General features: G+C 44.5%; 2 protein-coding genes across 2 annotated transcripts in view; both read right to left on the bottom strand.

Annotated features, from left to right (window-relative positions):
• Positions 1-13,202, bottom strand: part of CNTNAP2 (contactin associated protein 2) — a 1,010,375-nt gene that overhangs the window by 551,144 nt on the left and 446,029 nt on the right. The gene's annotated exons all lie outside the window — the stretch shown is intronic.
• Positions 1,697-3,328, bottom strand: LOC309352974 (uncharacterized protein). The gene is made up of 2 exons (XM_081881800.1): positions 2,240-3,328; positions 1,697-2,027 (listed from the first exon to the last, which is right to left on the bottom strand). The coding sequence occupies exons 1-2, from the start codon at positions 3,008-3,010 to the stop codon at positions 1,800-1,802; spliced, it is 999 nt and encodes a 332-aa protein (XP_081737926.1). The 5' UTR covers positions 3,011-3,328; the 3' UTR covers positions 1,697-1,799.

Raw genomic sequence — 13,202 nt, 5'->3', positions numbered from 1 at the left:
GGAGGACACCCAGGCAGTGATGGCATTGTCCATATTAGGCCACCAGACGTAACACCGAGCCAACACCTTCATTTTGACAATTCCCGGGTGGCCAATGTGCAGAGCCTCCAGGACGCACTAACGGAGTCCCTGGGGAATCACGACGCGGTCTCCCCACAGCAGACAGCCGCGATGAGCTGAGAGTTCATGTTGTCTGGTTGCGAAGGGCTGGAACTCCGATGCAAAAGGCCCTTGTGGCCACCCCCTCCACACCCAGTTGAGCACCCGGCTGATGGTGCGATCCTGGGCAGACGCGGAGGCCACAGTGGCAGCCAATACAGGCGCTGCCAGAAGATCCTCAATCAGGAGGAGCGATGAAGCTGGAGCCGGGTCTTTCACAAATGCTGGAAGAGGGCAATGGCTGAGGGCGTCGGCATGGCCCATCGATTTCCCCGGGCGATGGATGAGCCGGTAGTGGTAGGCAGCCAGGAAAACAGTCCATCGCAGCATGCGTGGCGAGAGGACCGGTGGAGTTGGACGATCACCGGCGAGGAGGCCCAGGAGTGGCTTGTGGTCAGTGATGAGGTCAAAAGTCCTGCCATAGAGGTATTCATGGAACCTCTTCACTCCAGCCACAAGTGCCAATGCCTCCTTGTCGAGCTGGCTGTAATTCCGTTCCGTCGGAGATAGCGTCCTGGAAAAGTAGGCGAGCGGTGCTTCTCTTCCATCTGGAAAACGGTGACTAAGGACAGCACCGATGCCAAAAGGTGAGGCGTCACAGGCAAGGACCAGCAGCCTGGATTCACTGTACTGTACCAGCACACTGTCTGATGAAAGGAGAGCCTTGACCGCGTTGAAGGCCGCCGTCTCCCGATGACCCCAGGCCCAAGGCGTCTTAGTGCTAAGGAGTCGGTGAAGAGGCTCAGCCACTGTGGCTTTGTGGGGCAGGAACATGTTATAAAAGTTCAGCAGCCCCAGGAATGCCTGCAACTCCGTCTTGTTCTTTGGAGTGGGGGCCTGCTGGATAGCGTGGATCTTGGATGTGGTCGGGTGAAGGCCGGAGGCATCGATAAGATAGCCCAGGAACTCTACCTGTGGAACGGCGATCTGGCACTTCTCCCTCTTTACCTTGAGCCCGGCCTCTTGGAACCTGGTCAGCACGACACGGAGGCGCTCGAACAGCTGCTGGTGTGAGTCTGCAGACACCAAGACGTCATCAAAATATGGTACCATGCCCAGAAGCCCTTGCAGGAGACGCTCCATAAGGCTTTGGAAGATGCCAGGAGCCACACTCACCCCGAACTGCAACCGGCGGCAACGGAATGCCCCCCGGTGGGTGACGATCGTCTGGGCTTCAGCAGTGGCATCATCGACTGGCAGTTGTTGATAGGCTTGGGCAAGGTCCAGCTTAGCGAAGACCTTACCCTCACCCAGGGAATGCAGCAGGTGTTGGACAACAGGAACCGGATAAGCGTGCTGCTGAAGTGCCTTGTTGATCGTGCACTTGTAGTCAGCGCAGATTCTCACCGACCCATCTGGCTTGACAGGCGTGACGATGGGGGTTTCCCACTTGGCGTGGTCAACCGGCTCCAAAACTCCTTGGGCGATCAGTTTGTCCAGTTGTTCGTCCACCTTAGCCTTGAGAGCAAAGGGAACCCGGCGTGGCTTTAGCTTGATGGGGGCGACTTGTGGATCAAGGCTAAAGGAGATATGTATATTGCCCCAAGGTGCCGTCAAAAACCTCGGCAAAGTCTTTGACCAGACCCTCAGTCTCTGCGTTAGAGATGCAGTTGATGCCGGTGACTTCCAGGCCGAGGGCATCAAACCAGTCTAGCCCTAGGAGGCTTGGCCGCTGACCTTCGACCACCACCAACCGGAGCAGGCCCGAAAAATCCTTGAAGGCGATCCGGAACCGGCCAACGCCTACCACGGGAATGTCGTTTCCCTGGTAGTCTCTCAGGTGTACGCGATGAGAGTCGAGTTGCCTTTTGGACACTCTGGGTACCAGTCTTTTGATGGTGCTCCATGACACGATGGACAGGGCAGACCTGGTGTCGATCTCCATGTCACATGGAGCTCCTTCAATGAGCACCGTGACGTTCAGCTTGCATCACGTAGGCGAGTCGGTTTGGCCAATTGTGGTTCCAGACGGGCAGCGGCAGTTGGTGAGAGCGAAACAACTTCCCTTGGCAGACTGGAGTGAAGACTTGGACTTGCGAGTCAATGAAGGGGGGGTGTCAGACGGAGCCGATCGGCAGACCTTAGCGATGTGGCCCCTTCTGGAACACTTCCTACAGATGGCGTCTCTAAATCGACACTTGGCACGGGAATGGTTGCCTCCGCAGCCGGCACATTCCGGTTGGCCCTTGGACTTCTGTTGGAACTTCCTGCGCTCCCGCTTTGTCTGGTGCACGTCATCGTCTTCACTGGAGGATGCCTCATCACTGCTGGCCTCTTCGTGATGCACTGGAACTGGCTTCCTAGCAAGACGCGGGCTGCTGGACTTGCGGATCTCCTGGGCGGAGCGTTCAGCAGCTTCTGAGGCCACAGCCTCCTCAATGGCTTTCTGCAGCGTGAGGTCTGGCTTGGCGAGGAGACGCCGTTGCAGATGGATGTCCCGGACCCCGCAGACGATTCGATCCATCAGGGCATCGTCTAAGTCTCGGAACTCACAGTGCATTGCAGCCTGTCGCAGGACGGTGGTGTAGTTGTTGATTGACTCCCCCTCTGCCTGGTTCCGGTGGTAGAACGCATGGCGGGCAGCAATCTTGGACGGCTTTGGTGCGTAGTGGTTGCGGAGCTTCTCTTGGATCGTGTCCCATGGTGTTGCCTGGACTGCTTCAGGCGCAACCAATGCTCGGGCCGTCTCAAACACCTCAGGCCCACAGAGGCTGAGGAATAGGCCCTGCTTCCGATCCTTTGATACTGCTGTCAGCTCGTTGGCTTGGAGGTAGCAGTCGAACCGAGCGAGGTAGGAGTCCCATGATTCAGAGGCTGGCGCAAACGGCGGTAGAGGCACAAGTGAAGCCATGATTCCGATGCCGGCGTGAAGGGCGATGGATGGAACACAGTGCTCTTAGCCAGAACAGTCAGCTCTGAATTGGTTCTGTCCAGTGATTTCGCTCAGTGATTTCGCTCTGTGATTCAGCTCAGTGATTCAGCTCAGTTCAGAGGCTGGCCGCATCTGGCTGTGCTCTGATGTCCAGCGATCCCATCCTCGTCGCCAGTGTTAAGTTGTGGGTTGACATAGCAGACGACACAGCGATTTCTCCAAGTAGCTCTTTATTTCGTAAGCTGGAATAGAACTGACTGCAAACAGCTCAGCCGGCCTGCTTTTATAGGCAGCCGGCTGTCAACATTGTAGCAACAACAGCCCAGAGTTCCCGCCTAAAATAACTGACATGGACCTGAGTGAAAACTATTTACAGACCTGAGTGAAAACTATATACAGTATCCCCCTGCTGGCCCAGGGTGAAACTTCACTACATAACAAAAACCACAAAACTGGGAACAGGAATTTGGAATTTGGAATTTGCTTCAGAAGATGGTGTCTCCGATTATAGTGCTGGCAGAGTGGGCAAAGATTGCCCAGTGGCATGTAAAATGCCTGGCAGCTCCTTCCTAGGTTTCCCTGGTTTCTTAGCATCAGGCTGCACTTCTTCACTTTGAAGGCTACCTGTTTATGTGGACGAGTTAAGCCAGTTAAGGAGGTTCAAAATGTGAAGCTGCACATGCTCAGAGTATTTTCTTTTTCAGTGTCAATAAAATGTTTGTTATGTGTTTTACTGAGAGTTGTGAATCTCTACATACTCCAAGTATATATAAATTTGCAGTGCATGAAAGCTTATGCCACAATAAATTTACTGCCTGAGTTTATTTGGGGCAGGAAGGGCCCTATTTGCAGTATTTCACCAGGGCCCCCCAATCCCAAATCTGGCCTTGGCAGCGGAATAAATGACTTGTGTAATCAGAGCAAGCAGTCCAGCAGACAGGGTTGTGTTGCCCCAACCTGCCTGAAAGGAGTCAATCGGCTGTTCTGAGAGACACAAACCAAATTTCAGTCGGGCTAACAAATTTCTAAAATGGTTCCGCGTAACCTTAGTCTGAATTAATCTTTAACAAAAATTAAAGGTTAAAATGCCATCAAGTTGGTTTATAGTAAATACCCAATGACAAAAAAGAGCAACTGCATATTTTAAAGCAAACTGCCAATTTTCTGATACAAAGAAGTCAGAAAGCTTTATGATGTGCATTTGTAGCTGGAGGAAAGTAAAAGGATCTCCTTCAAGGCAATTAGAATGCTAAATTTGTCAGGTCAGTGTCTTACTTTGGTAGGGTACTTTGGACATTATTTCTGCCTCATTTTAAGTTGTGGAAATATAGCAATAAGCCACAGCAGGATATGCGCTAGTTAGCTCTTGTTGCCTTTCGAAATAACACTTCCAACATCCAGTAATGGTCCTTATAGCATGCTAATGTGGTTTATTCCATGGTGTGACTTGGTTAAACAAACATGGCTCCTGAAAATTACATTTTTGAAGGCTTTGGTAAATCTATATCTTAAGAGGTAAATGGTCCCCTCTGTACAGCTGAATCTGTCCCTTGAGATCTGTTAAAGAGGGTAAACATTTCTGTCTGCTGCTGTTGCTGCATACTGTGTTGCTGGGGTGAGGGGAGAAATGAGCAAGATTCCAAAGAGAAAATGTGCAGGGCTCCCATCTGCAAATGCAAACTCACATATTAACACCATCATTCATCTTCTCCACAGTGCAGTCATCTGGGATACACAAAAAAACTTACAGACTTTTTCATTGAAAAAAATAAACTCAGAGATCATTTAAGATTAAACCTGTGCAACAGCAGACCCTCCAAGTGTCCCTATTTTCCAGGGATGTCCCTGATTTAGAGAAGCCAATGGCCCACTTTTCCTTAGGATGTCCTGATTTTCATTGGATAAATGTTGGAGGGTATGGAGTTACTGACCCCCAAGCCATCTGAAGGCAATCCTGTATAGGGAAGTTTTTTAAATGCTTAATGTTTTATTATGTTTTTATATATGCTGGAAGCCACCCAGAGTGGCTGCCACAGGTCAGTAAAGATGTGTGGAGTATAAATAGTAAAATTATCATTATGGAATGGGATGTCCCTATTTTTTTCATTGGAAAAATGTTGGAGGGTATGCCACAGTCGATCAAGGAAGGTGCTCCTGTTCCAAACTGCTTTTACACACATAATTTGATCAGTTGCAAAGCTTGTATCACAAGCTAGAAACATTCAAAAGCAGTTTTTATTTAAAAAAATGTTAATGAGTACTTTACTAGTTTTATTTTCATCCTAATTTTGCCCTGAATATTTTTAACAACAAAAAATGTACTATTAGTGGACTTTCTTGCATTTTTAGCTTTTTTCTCTTCCTTTTTCAAATCAGCTATTTCCTTTTGATGCCACTGCATAGGACAGATCTGCACTGATTTCTTACATTCAAATCTGCTTCCCGGCAAATCATAGCATTTGAAGCAGCTACTGCAACCCTAACAAGAGTGTTTGAGGAGTCTGTGGGGCTGCTAGTGGCCATTAGATCACAATCACACGGTGATGCCATTTGAGAGCCATGTTTTATTTTGCCATAATCATACATTAAAGCATTCCCATGTTCAGTCCCCCTGCAGAGGCACAGCATTGGTTCATCCCTAGGAGCACTGCCTCGTGATGCTGTTGCAAGCTGCTTTTATTCATTTTTTCTTTATTTCATAAAATTTATACACCGCTTGATTGTAAAATACAAACAAACCCTCAAAGTGTTTTACAAATGTAACTGAATCAGTTGCAAGGTTTGTGTCCCAAACTACAGTGGTACCTCAGGTTACAGACGCTTCAGGTTACAGACACTTCAGGTTATACACTCCGCTAACCCAGAAATAGTACCTCAGGTTAAGAACTTTGCTTCAGGATGAGAACAGAAATTGTGCTCTGGTGGTGCGGCAGCAGCAGGAGGCCCCATTAGCTAAAGTGGTGTTTCAGGTTAAGAACAGTTTCAGGTTAAGAACGGACCTCCGGAACGAATTAAGTACGTAACCAGAACCAGAGGTACCACTGTATACAAATCAATAATCTGCAAACACCTTCCTATACAGCATCCAAGGAGCAGAGCCTGAGCCAGGCGTGGGGTCTTCTGAACATATCCATATTTGGAAGGGGGGGTGTTCCACAACCCACCCCCAAATCTGTGGAAAAGGCTCTAGCAGGCCAAAAAATCCTCAGAAACCACAAAACAGGACAGATTACAATGCAATGCACCCAAACACCATTGATGCTTAAATTGTTTCGGGATTCATTACGTTATATATAAGGTCCTCTAAAAAAATAAAATCAAAATTAGAAATAAGATTTCTTAGCGCTTCAGTATATTAGAAATGCTATGAAGAACTAAGCAAACACTGTCGTTGCCATTCTTAATTTTCTTAAAACTCACCCCAAAATAACGTCACTATGCTGCCTGATTTACATGCAGGCTTGGGGTTTTCATGAGATTATTATAGGTTTTATCCCAACTATTGTGGCTTCCTTGGCTTGCTGTAGATCAGGCTGCCAGCTGCACACCAGCTCTGCTCATGCCGATCAAGAAAGAAGCCCGGGGATCTCATTTGCTTTCCTACCTGCAGGCATATCCCTCAGTTTGGGCTTGGTGCTCTTCATTATGGTGACCTATTTCTGGAAAAGACTGGCCAGATACAGAGCCCACGTTCGTGGCTTCATGCCGCTCAGGTAGACTAGCAGCCTGAGGCTACACAGCACTGAACCAAAATACATAAATGTTAAAAAGATGATGTCAGAGCTCTGACAGATGAGCATTCAGAAAAGAGAACAGAGCCAATTTCTAGCTTGCAAAGAAAACAGAGGATTATCTAAATATTAAAAGTTGAGTAATAAAATTGGAAGTATGCAGGAGAAAGCCATCCCTGAAGGTCATTCCCCCACTCCCTAGAAATGAATATATCACCAATGAGTGAGTCATTTATGGACTAGAAGGGAATGGTCACTTGTGAATTTGGAAAATGAAAACCTAGGTCACTTCTGGACAAATTGTTTATTGAGCATTCACCCTGATTTGTTTTATGGGGCAATTAGGTGATGTTACCTATTTATTGAGCATTAACTTTCATTTCCCCACACTTTCCAGTGCATTTTCTCAGCACTTTCCTTATTGCAAAAAACAAAAAACAACAACAACTGATTTGAGGTGCGAAAGTGGATTTGTTGCCTAAGAACTCTAAATCAACTTTCATTGTGCAACCTGAATTTTTTAATGTTTTATGTCTTACTGTGTTTTAATTTGTTGGAAGCTGCCCAGAGTAGCTGGGGCGACCCAGTCAGATAGGTGACATATAAATTATTATTATTATTATTATTATTTCTCAATATGTGACTGAATCCAACAAAGAAATTTAGAAACACCCTTAGTTTTCAGAAACAGCAGATGGAAAGTATGTTTTTAAACTGTACCATTTTATACAGTCATGCACAGGTGAAATCTACATGCTAATTTACTATTTCATAAGGGGAAATATTCAATTATTGACACCCACCCACTTCATTCTGAAGTTACCACATCATCTACTATTCATGAGAAGACGATATGAAGTAAACTTCTCAGATGGTCCTGCTCAGCTGAATTTTCCATTTTAAAAGATTTAAAAAGAAAGTTAAAAGAATTTCAGCAAACAGCAACTTTTTTTAGTAGGGAGGGTACAGATTACACATCTATAGTCTCTTGCAGAATTTAGCCTGCGGCAAAAGGCAACATTTCTGCTGAGAGGAGCACCATCTATGGAGGGCAGAGATATAAGTCTCCTGCTGCCCTGCTAAACATTTCTTAGGAGTAACTAAATTTGTAATTTAAAAGATATAAAAAGTAAAGAAAACAATACATGCTTTAAAAATACACTCCTTTTTTTGCAAGGCACACTATAAAGGGAAATTCAAACCAAGCAGGGCTTGAAGTTACCACCCATCAGGTGTCAGGGGGTGACTTGAATCCCTGGTTTCTGCAGAGACCTGCTGCCCTGCTGATCTCATGAGCACGTTGCTAGCACAGTGGGCATCAAGGCACTGCCTGTCAGCTGACCTTAGACTCATAGCCTTGCAAGGGACCCTTAGAGTCATCTTCTCAGATCCCCTGCAATGCAGGAATCTTTTGCCTAAGGTGGGGCTCAAATCCATAACCCTGAGATTAAGAGTCTCATGTTCTACCAACACAACACTGATGGCAAGCCTTCCTTGCCAATGAAGAATTGAGGGCACACTTTAAGATTCCCAGTTGCGCATTGGCAAGTCTCTACCTGTCCCATCTGATGTCACACCTGACATCATTGTTTTGAAGAATGAGCTTCACAGGCCTCTCTAGGACCAATGCTAGGCCTAACTAGACCCACAAGCATGAAGAGCCCCGCCCCTGTTGTCAAGAAAAACCTATTGGTTAGGGCTAGAAATGCTTGGACCATTGTTGTGCAACCTGAAACATCCTTTGCAGGAACTAAGACAGAACCCCTGCCCGCCCCTTGAGGTATGATCTACGTGACCTGCCTACTTGCCAGTCTGAGGCAGGTAGAGTGTCACTGCCCACCTTGACTCCACATCTGGGCAGCTCCAAGCCTCTGCGCAGCCTCCCCTGGCACTCAGGACTGCTCTCAGGCCCGTGCTTTAAGTTCTCACAGGCAGCATGGACAAGTCATCCCTCCTAAGCTTATAAGCTTTTTCATACAACATTTTAGTATGTTCACCATCACGTGTATTTTTATTATTTATTTTATTTATTGAATTTACATACCGCCCTATACCCAGAGGTCTCAGAGCAGTTCACAGAGCAACAAATCTAGTCTAGTCCACGGCATAGTGGGAAGTGCTGTGGCACCAAGAAGTTCCACCTCGCTCTGTGTTTATGCATTTCTGCAATGTGCATATACATGGTATGTGTTAGCCTTGTATGCGAAGTCGTGGACCATGCTTCCCCGCCATGCATGCTGCTGACATGGGTGGTGTGGCTTGATGCCACAATCCCACTCTGCCAGGCACAGGTCCACGGTGTAGCTGGTTGTCTGAAAAGAGTGCTAGTGTCACAATGTGGGAAGTCAAATTTGCATAAATTCTCAAAATGTGAACAATTCACTTGGACATAGCTAAAACGACGGAACATTTCATGTGCAGGAGCAAAGATGTGAAAATGAAGTCACAATGTACAAAAACCTGAGCAATACTAAGCAGGTCACTGGAACTACCGTATATTGCAATAGATGAAGGGGACGAGTTTGCAGAAATGTTGAAAGATACCTTCTTACCATGATGCATATATATATATATATATATATATATATATATATATATATACACACACATAGCCACCCTATTTTCTTGACTGTAATTTGTTTTAACTGATTTAATATTGTATTTTTAAATTAATGTAACCTGCCCTGGGACCTAATGATGAAGGACAGGTAAGAAATCACATCAGTCACTCAATCATGAGATGAACATAAACCCTGCTATTTTTCATAATTACAATTATCTTTTTCTGTTTTTCACAAACATATTATAAAATCTTGTAGCTGAAGAGCCAGCCATAGAGCACCAGAATAATATATAGCCGGGCATGTCAGACTAGGACTAGAGAGATCCTTGTAGGAAACCAGGATATAATTGTATTGTATTGTATTGTATTGTATTGTATTGTATTGTATTGTATTGTATTGTATTGTTTGTATTTGCTGGCTTATGTAAAAAGAAGAAGAAGCCAAAATGCAAATTTTCGCTCTTGGCATCATACTTCTTTTAAGTGGTTGCCTACGCCTCTTTGTTGTTTAGCTTTTGTTCTGGTAGCATAGGTATTTCTAAGATCCATTCTCTAATATGGAAATAATAGTTTCAGATTCTTCAATTTTCTAGATAAAAACAAAGTAAGAGAGAATTGGGGAAACATAAAATAGCCTCCTTGAAAAATTCCTCAAGATAAGTCATGATCAAAGTAACTGGATTCCATCTTCCCTCGACATTAATAATCACAGCATGTGAAGAATTAATTAATCAAACCACACTGGAGGCACTCTCTATACTATCTTTTATTTTAATTATAGGTTAGCTAAAACTTTTGACTTCTATAAATAAGCTATAGCGTCTATAGTTCATTTATAGAAGTAAAAGATCTAGGCAACCTATAATTAAAGGAAAAGATAGTAATTAGACAACTCAAGACCTTTGCTAACTAACCTTAGCTATTTTATATGTATTTTATTCATTTGTTGCAGGTATGTTCAACCTGAGTAATTCTGAATGAAAATACAATTTCTCCCGAAAATGTTAATTTTGTCCATGGCTGGTGGCTTGTGAGCATGATGCAGATTGTATGGTTGTCCCTTCAACACGGCTTTTCTTTCTCTTTGATAGTTGTGAAGAGTTACTGGAATACCAACTGGAGAACACAACTAATGCTATCAAAAGGCACATACTTTTTGTCCTTTCCCGCCTGCCACTAACTGTCAGTGATGTGAATTGTGGTTAAATCTTATCTCTTAGCTTGATGGCTGATGCCATGAGGCTGAAATTAATAAGATCTTGCACAAGAAAGCAAATGGACAATTGTTTTATATGCCCATCATTATCATGGCTGGCCCACCCATGAGGCAGATGGAAGCAGCCACCTTGGCAGCAGAATCCAGAGGGTATATAAATTCAATCAATCAGTCAATCAATCACTCAATCACAACGATCCAACCAATCCTGGGCTGGTTCAACCTCACCTCTGGAAAGCCCATTTCGGGGTTTTATTCTGGCTGCTACCAGTGGGGATCCTGCCAGCAGCAGTTCTACTCTCAACCTGTTCAGTCGGCAGGAAGGGGAATTCTGAGCTTGTGATGCTGGCCTTAATCTTCAGGTGGTTGGCACGCCAGCCAGGCTGATGGCAGAAGAGCCCAGGCTGGCCAGGAGGGCTTCAGGTGCTCAGCCGAGAGGAATTCGTAATGATGCACCTCCCAGAATGTTATCTTCAGTCATTTATTTACCTCAAACTGCAAAGGGCCTTGTGTTCTTTGTGACATTCACCCTTACACCTATCAGGCACCTCAGTTAGTAATGCGACAATGTTCAATTTAAAATACTGAAACCGAGATCAAGTTTTGTATGATGAGATAAAGGCTATCTATTATTAATTACTGTGAAAATTTGGTAAGGGAATGCTTGAATTAAATAATATATTTCCAAATCTCTTAAACGTCTGATGGTAACTGTGATACTCTCAATAACATTCTACCATAAAAGTGGAAATTTCTTCCCAATCTTGAATAAAACCACAAGTCAATACCCTTAAATAAGGCATTCCCCCTTTGCTCTTAGGAATTGATTATGGTGTTGCAGAAAAACTATCCTCAGTTTTTCTTTATAGTATTTATGCTTAAGGTTGCAACCTCAGACATGTCTACAGAAAAGTGCTGGCAAGCTCAGAGAGCCCTGGTGACTCTCTATGGAGAAAGCAAAGCAGAACATCATGCCAAACATAGGCAAAGATGTTGTGAAAATGCACAATGCATAATATAAAATATTTTAAAGTATATAGTTAGCAAGTAAGAAATTCAGGGGATTCATAGACACAAATCAGGGTCCCATCTTAGGGGCTAGGGAAAGCTTGGGCAAAAAGGTAAGTATTTACAAGACATTTGAAGCAACTGATGGTTGCTGCTTTGCATGCAGCAAGGGAAGGGCATTCCACAGGAGAGGGGCCACAGGAGAAAATGCCCACGTTCAGATCAGCGCCCTACAATATTCTGTAGGGTATGGTGCCACAAGAAGAATTTCCTCAGGTGATCCAAGTGATTGTACCTGTCTATACAATGCCAGGGCAGAGTATGTTAACAAGACCTTGGAAAGTGATTGGCAGCCCGCGGAGTTTCCTTCGCACAAGTGTAAAAGGCACCTGCCCAACAGCAACTCAGCCACCTGACTGCAGAAGTCTGTACCAGGTGAACCACTTGGCATGATGGTGGCTTCTCTCAGTGGACACAGCATTTTGGCGGCACACACACATGACCAATATTACACCTAAATTAGCTGCATGACACAAAGTAGGAAGGAAAGCAAAACCACATAAACAACATTACAACAATTGTGGTTGATGCGGAGCACAATTCAGCCAGACATAGGCAGTTTTTGGTCTCATGTATTTCCATGGAAAAGCTTTAAACATACACTTATATGACCCCCATTGAAATCCATGGAGCCTGAAAGTTCTCGGCTTTGAGTGGATTGTGTCCATGGTGGTTTTGAGATGTGGAATTATTTTCTTTAAGTGATAGTGGCTGATTTTTTTTATTTTAAAAATCACTGCAGCTGGTCACACGTTTTGTTTCTGTCTGAAGTGTAGTTTTTTAAAAAAAGGATTTGCATTTCTGCAGCAGATGTCTACGGGAGAGAAGAAAGCAAGACTAGAGACCCTCATGCAAACCAGTTGATGACAAGTGCACACTTTGGAGGGTTTGCTCGTCTTTGGAGCTGTGCGCAGGCACTTCTGGAGTCTATGCCCTGGGGCTCACCCTGACTACTGCCATATGTCTGACAAAGCAGGGGCAGTAGTTCAGTTGCCTGAGGTAGCTGTCTCCATTATGTCACTTTCTTTTTAAGAAATACGGGCTTCTCAGCACAGCATTACAGGGGAAAAACAGACTGTCAAATCTTGATAGATATTCCCCAAGCCATTGGCATCAAACATTTTGTTACACTGGTCTCTTTCATTGCCTTGGTCTCTTTTGGATAGAACTTTACACTTGCTTTTTGTGAAATGAAAGATCTTCATGGACAACTTCTAAATTGCCCTGTATTGTAGCTGATAGGAACTAAACAAATGTTATATTTGACAGGGAATTACATGAGGGAACACTGGTTCACATTCTGGCTTTGTATATTGAAAAGGTGCCCTTTAGACCACTTCTAAAAAGAAACGGTTTGATCTTGCAGCACCTTTGTAAGTTATGGGATAGAGTTAACATATAATACTGGCTTCACGTTAGCAATGAATTACTATTGCTATATACACCTAAGCACTTTTCAGATTTTCTCAGTTATTTTAAATGTAAGCTGATTCCATCTTTCAACAAATCTAGATGTCTCTGGATCAGCGATAGATAACAAAGTGACTAAAACGTCCACTTGGTTAATTTCAGGAAGTAAAAGCTGTTTCTCGA

Source organism: Podarcis erhardii, assembly GCF_964252035.2.
Source record: "Podarcis erhardii genome assembly, chromosome: 12".
In the NCBI taxonomy this organism is placed as follows: Eukaryota; Metazoa; Chordata; class Lepidosauria; order Squamata; family Lacertidae; genus Podarcis; species Podarcis erhardii.
Note: the sequence above shows the minus strand (reverse complement) of the source record. Positions and strands in the feature narration are given on the sequence as shown.

Coding starts and splice junctions, on each gene's coding strand:
- LOC309352974 (XM_081881800.1), bottom strand. CDS start 3,010: ATGGCTTCACTTGTGCCTCTACCGCCGTTTGCGCCAGCCTCTGAATCA. Junction 2,028..2,239: donor GAAGGGGCCACATCGCTAAG/GTCTGCCGATCG, acceptor GATCGACACCAG/GTCTGCCCTGTCCATCGTGT.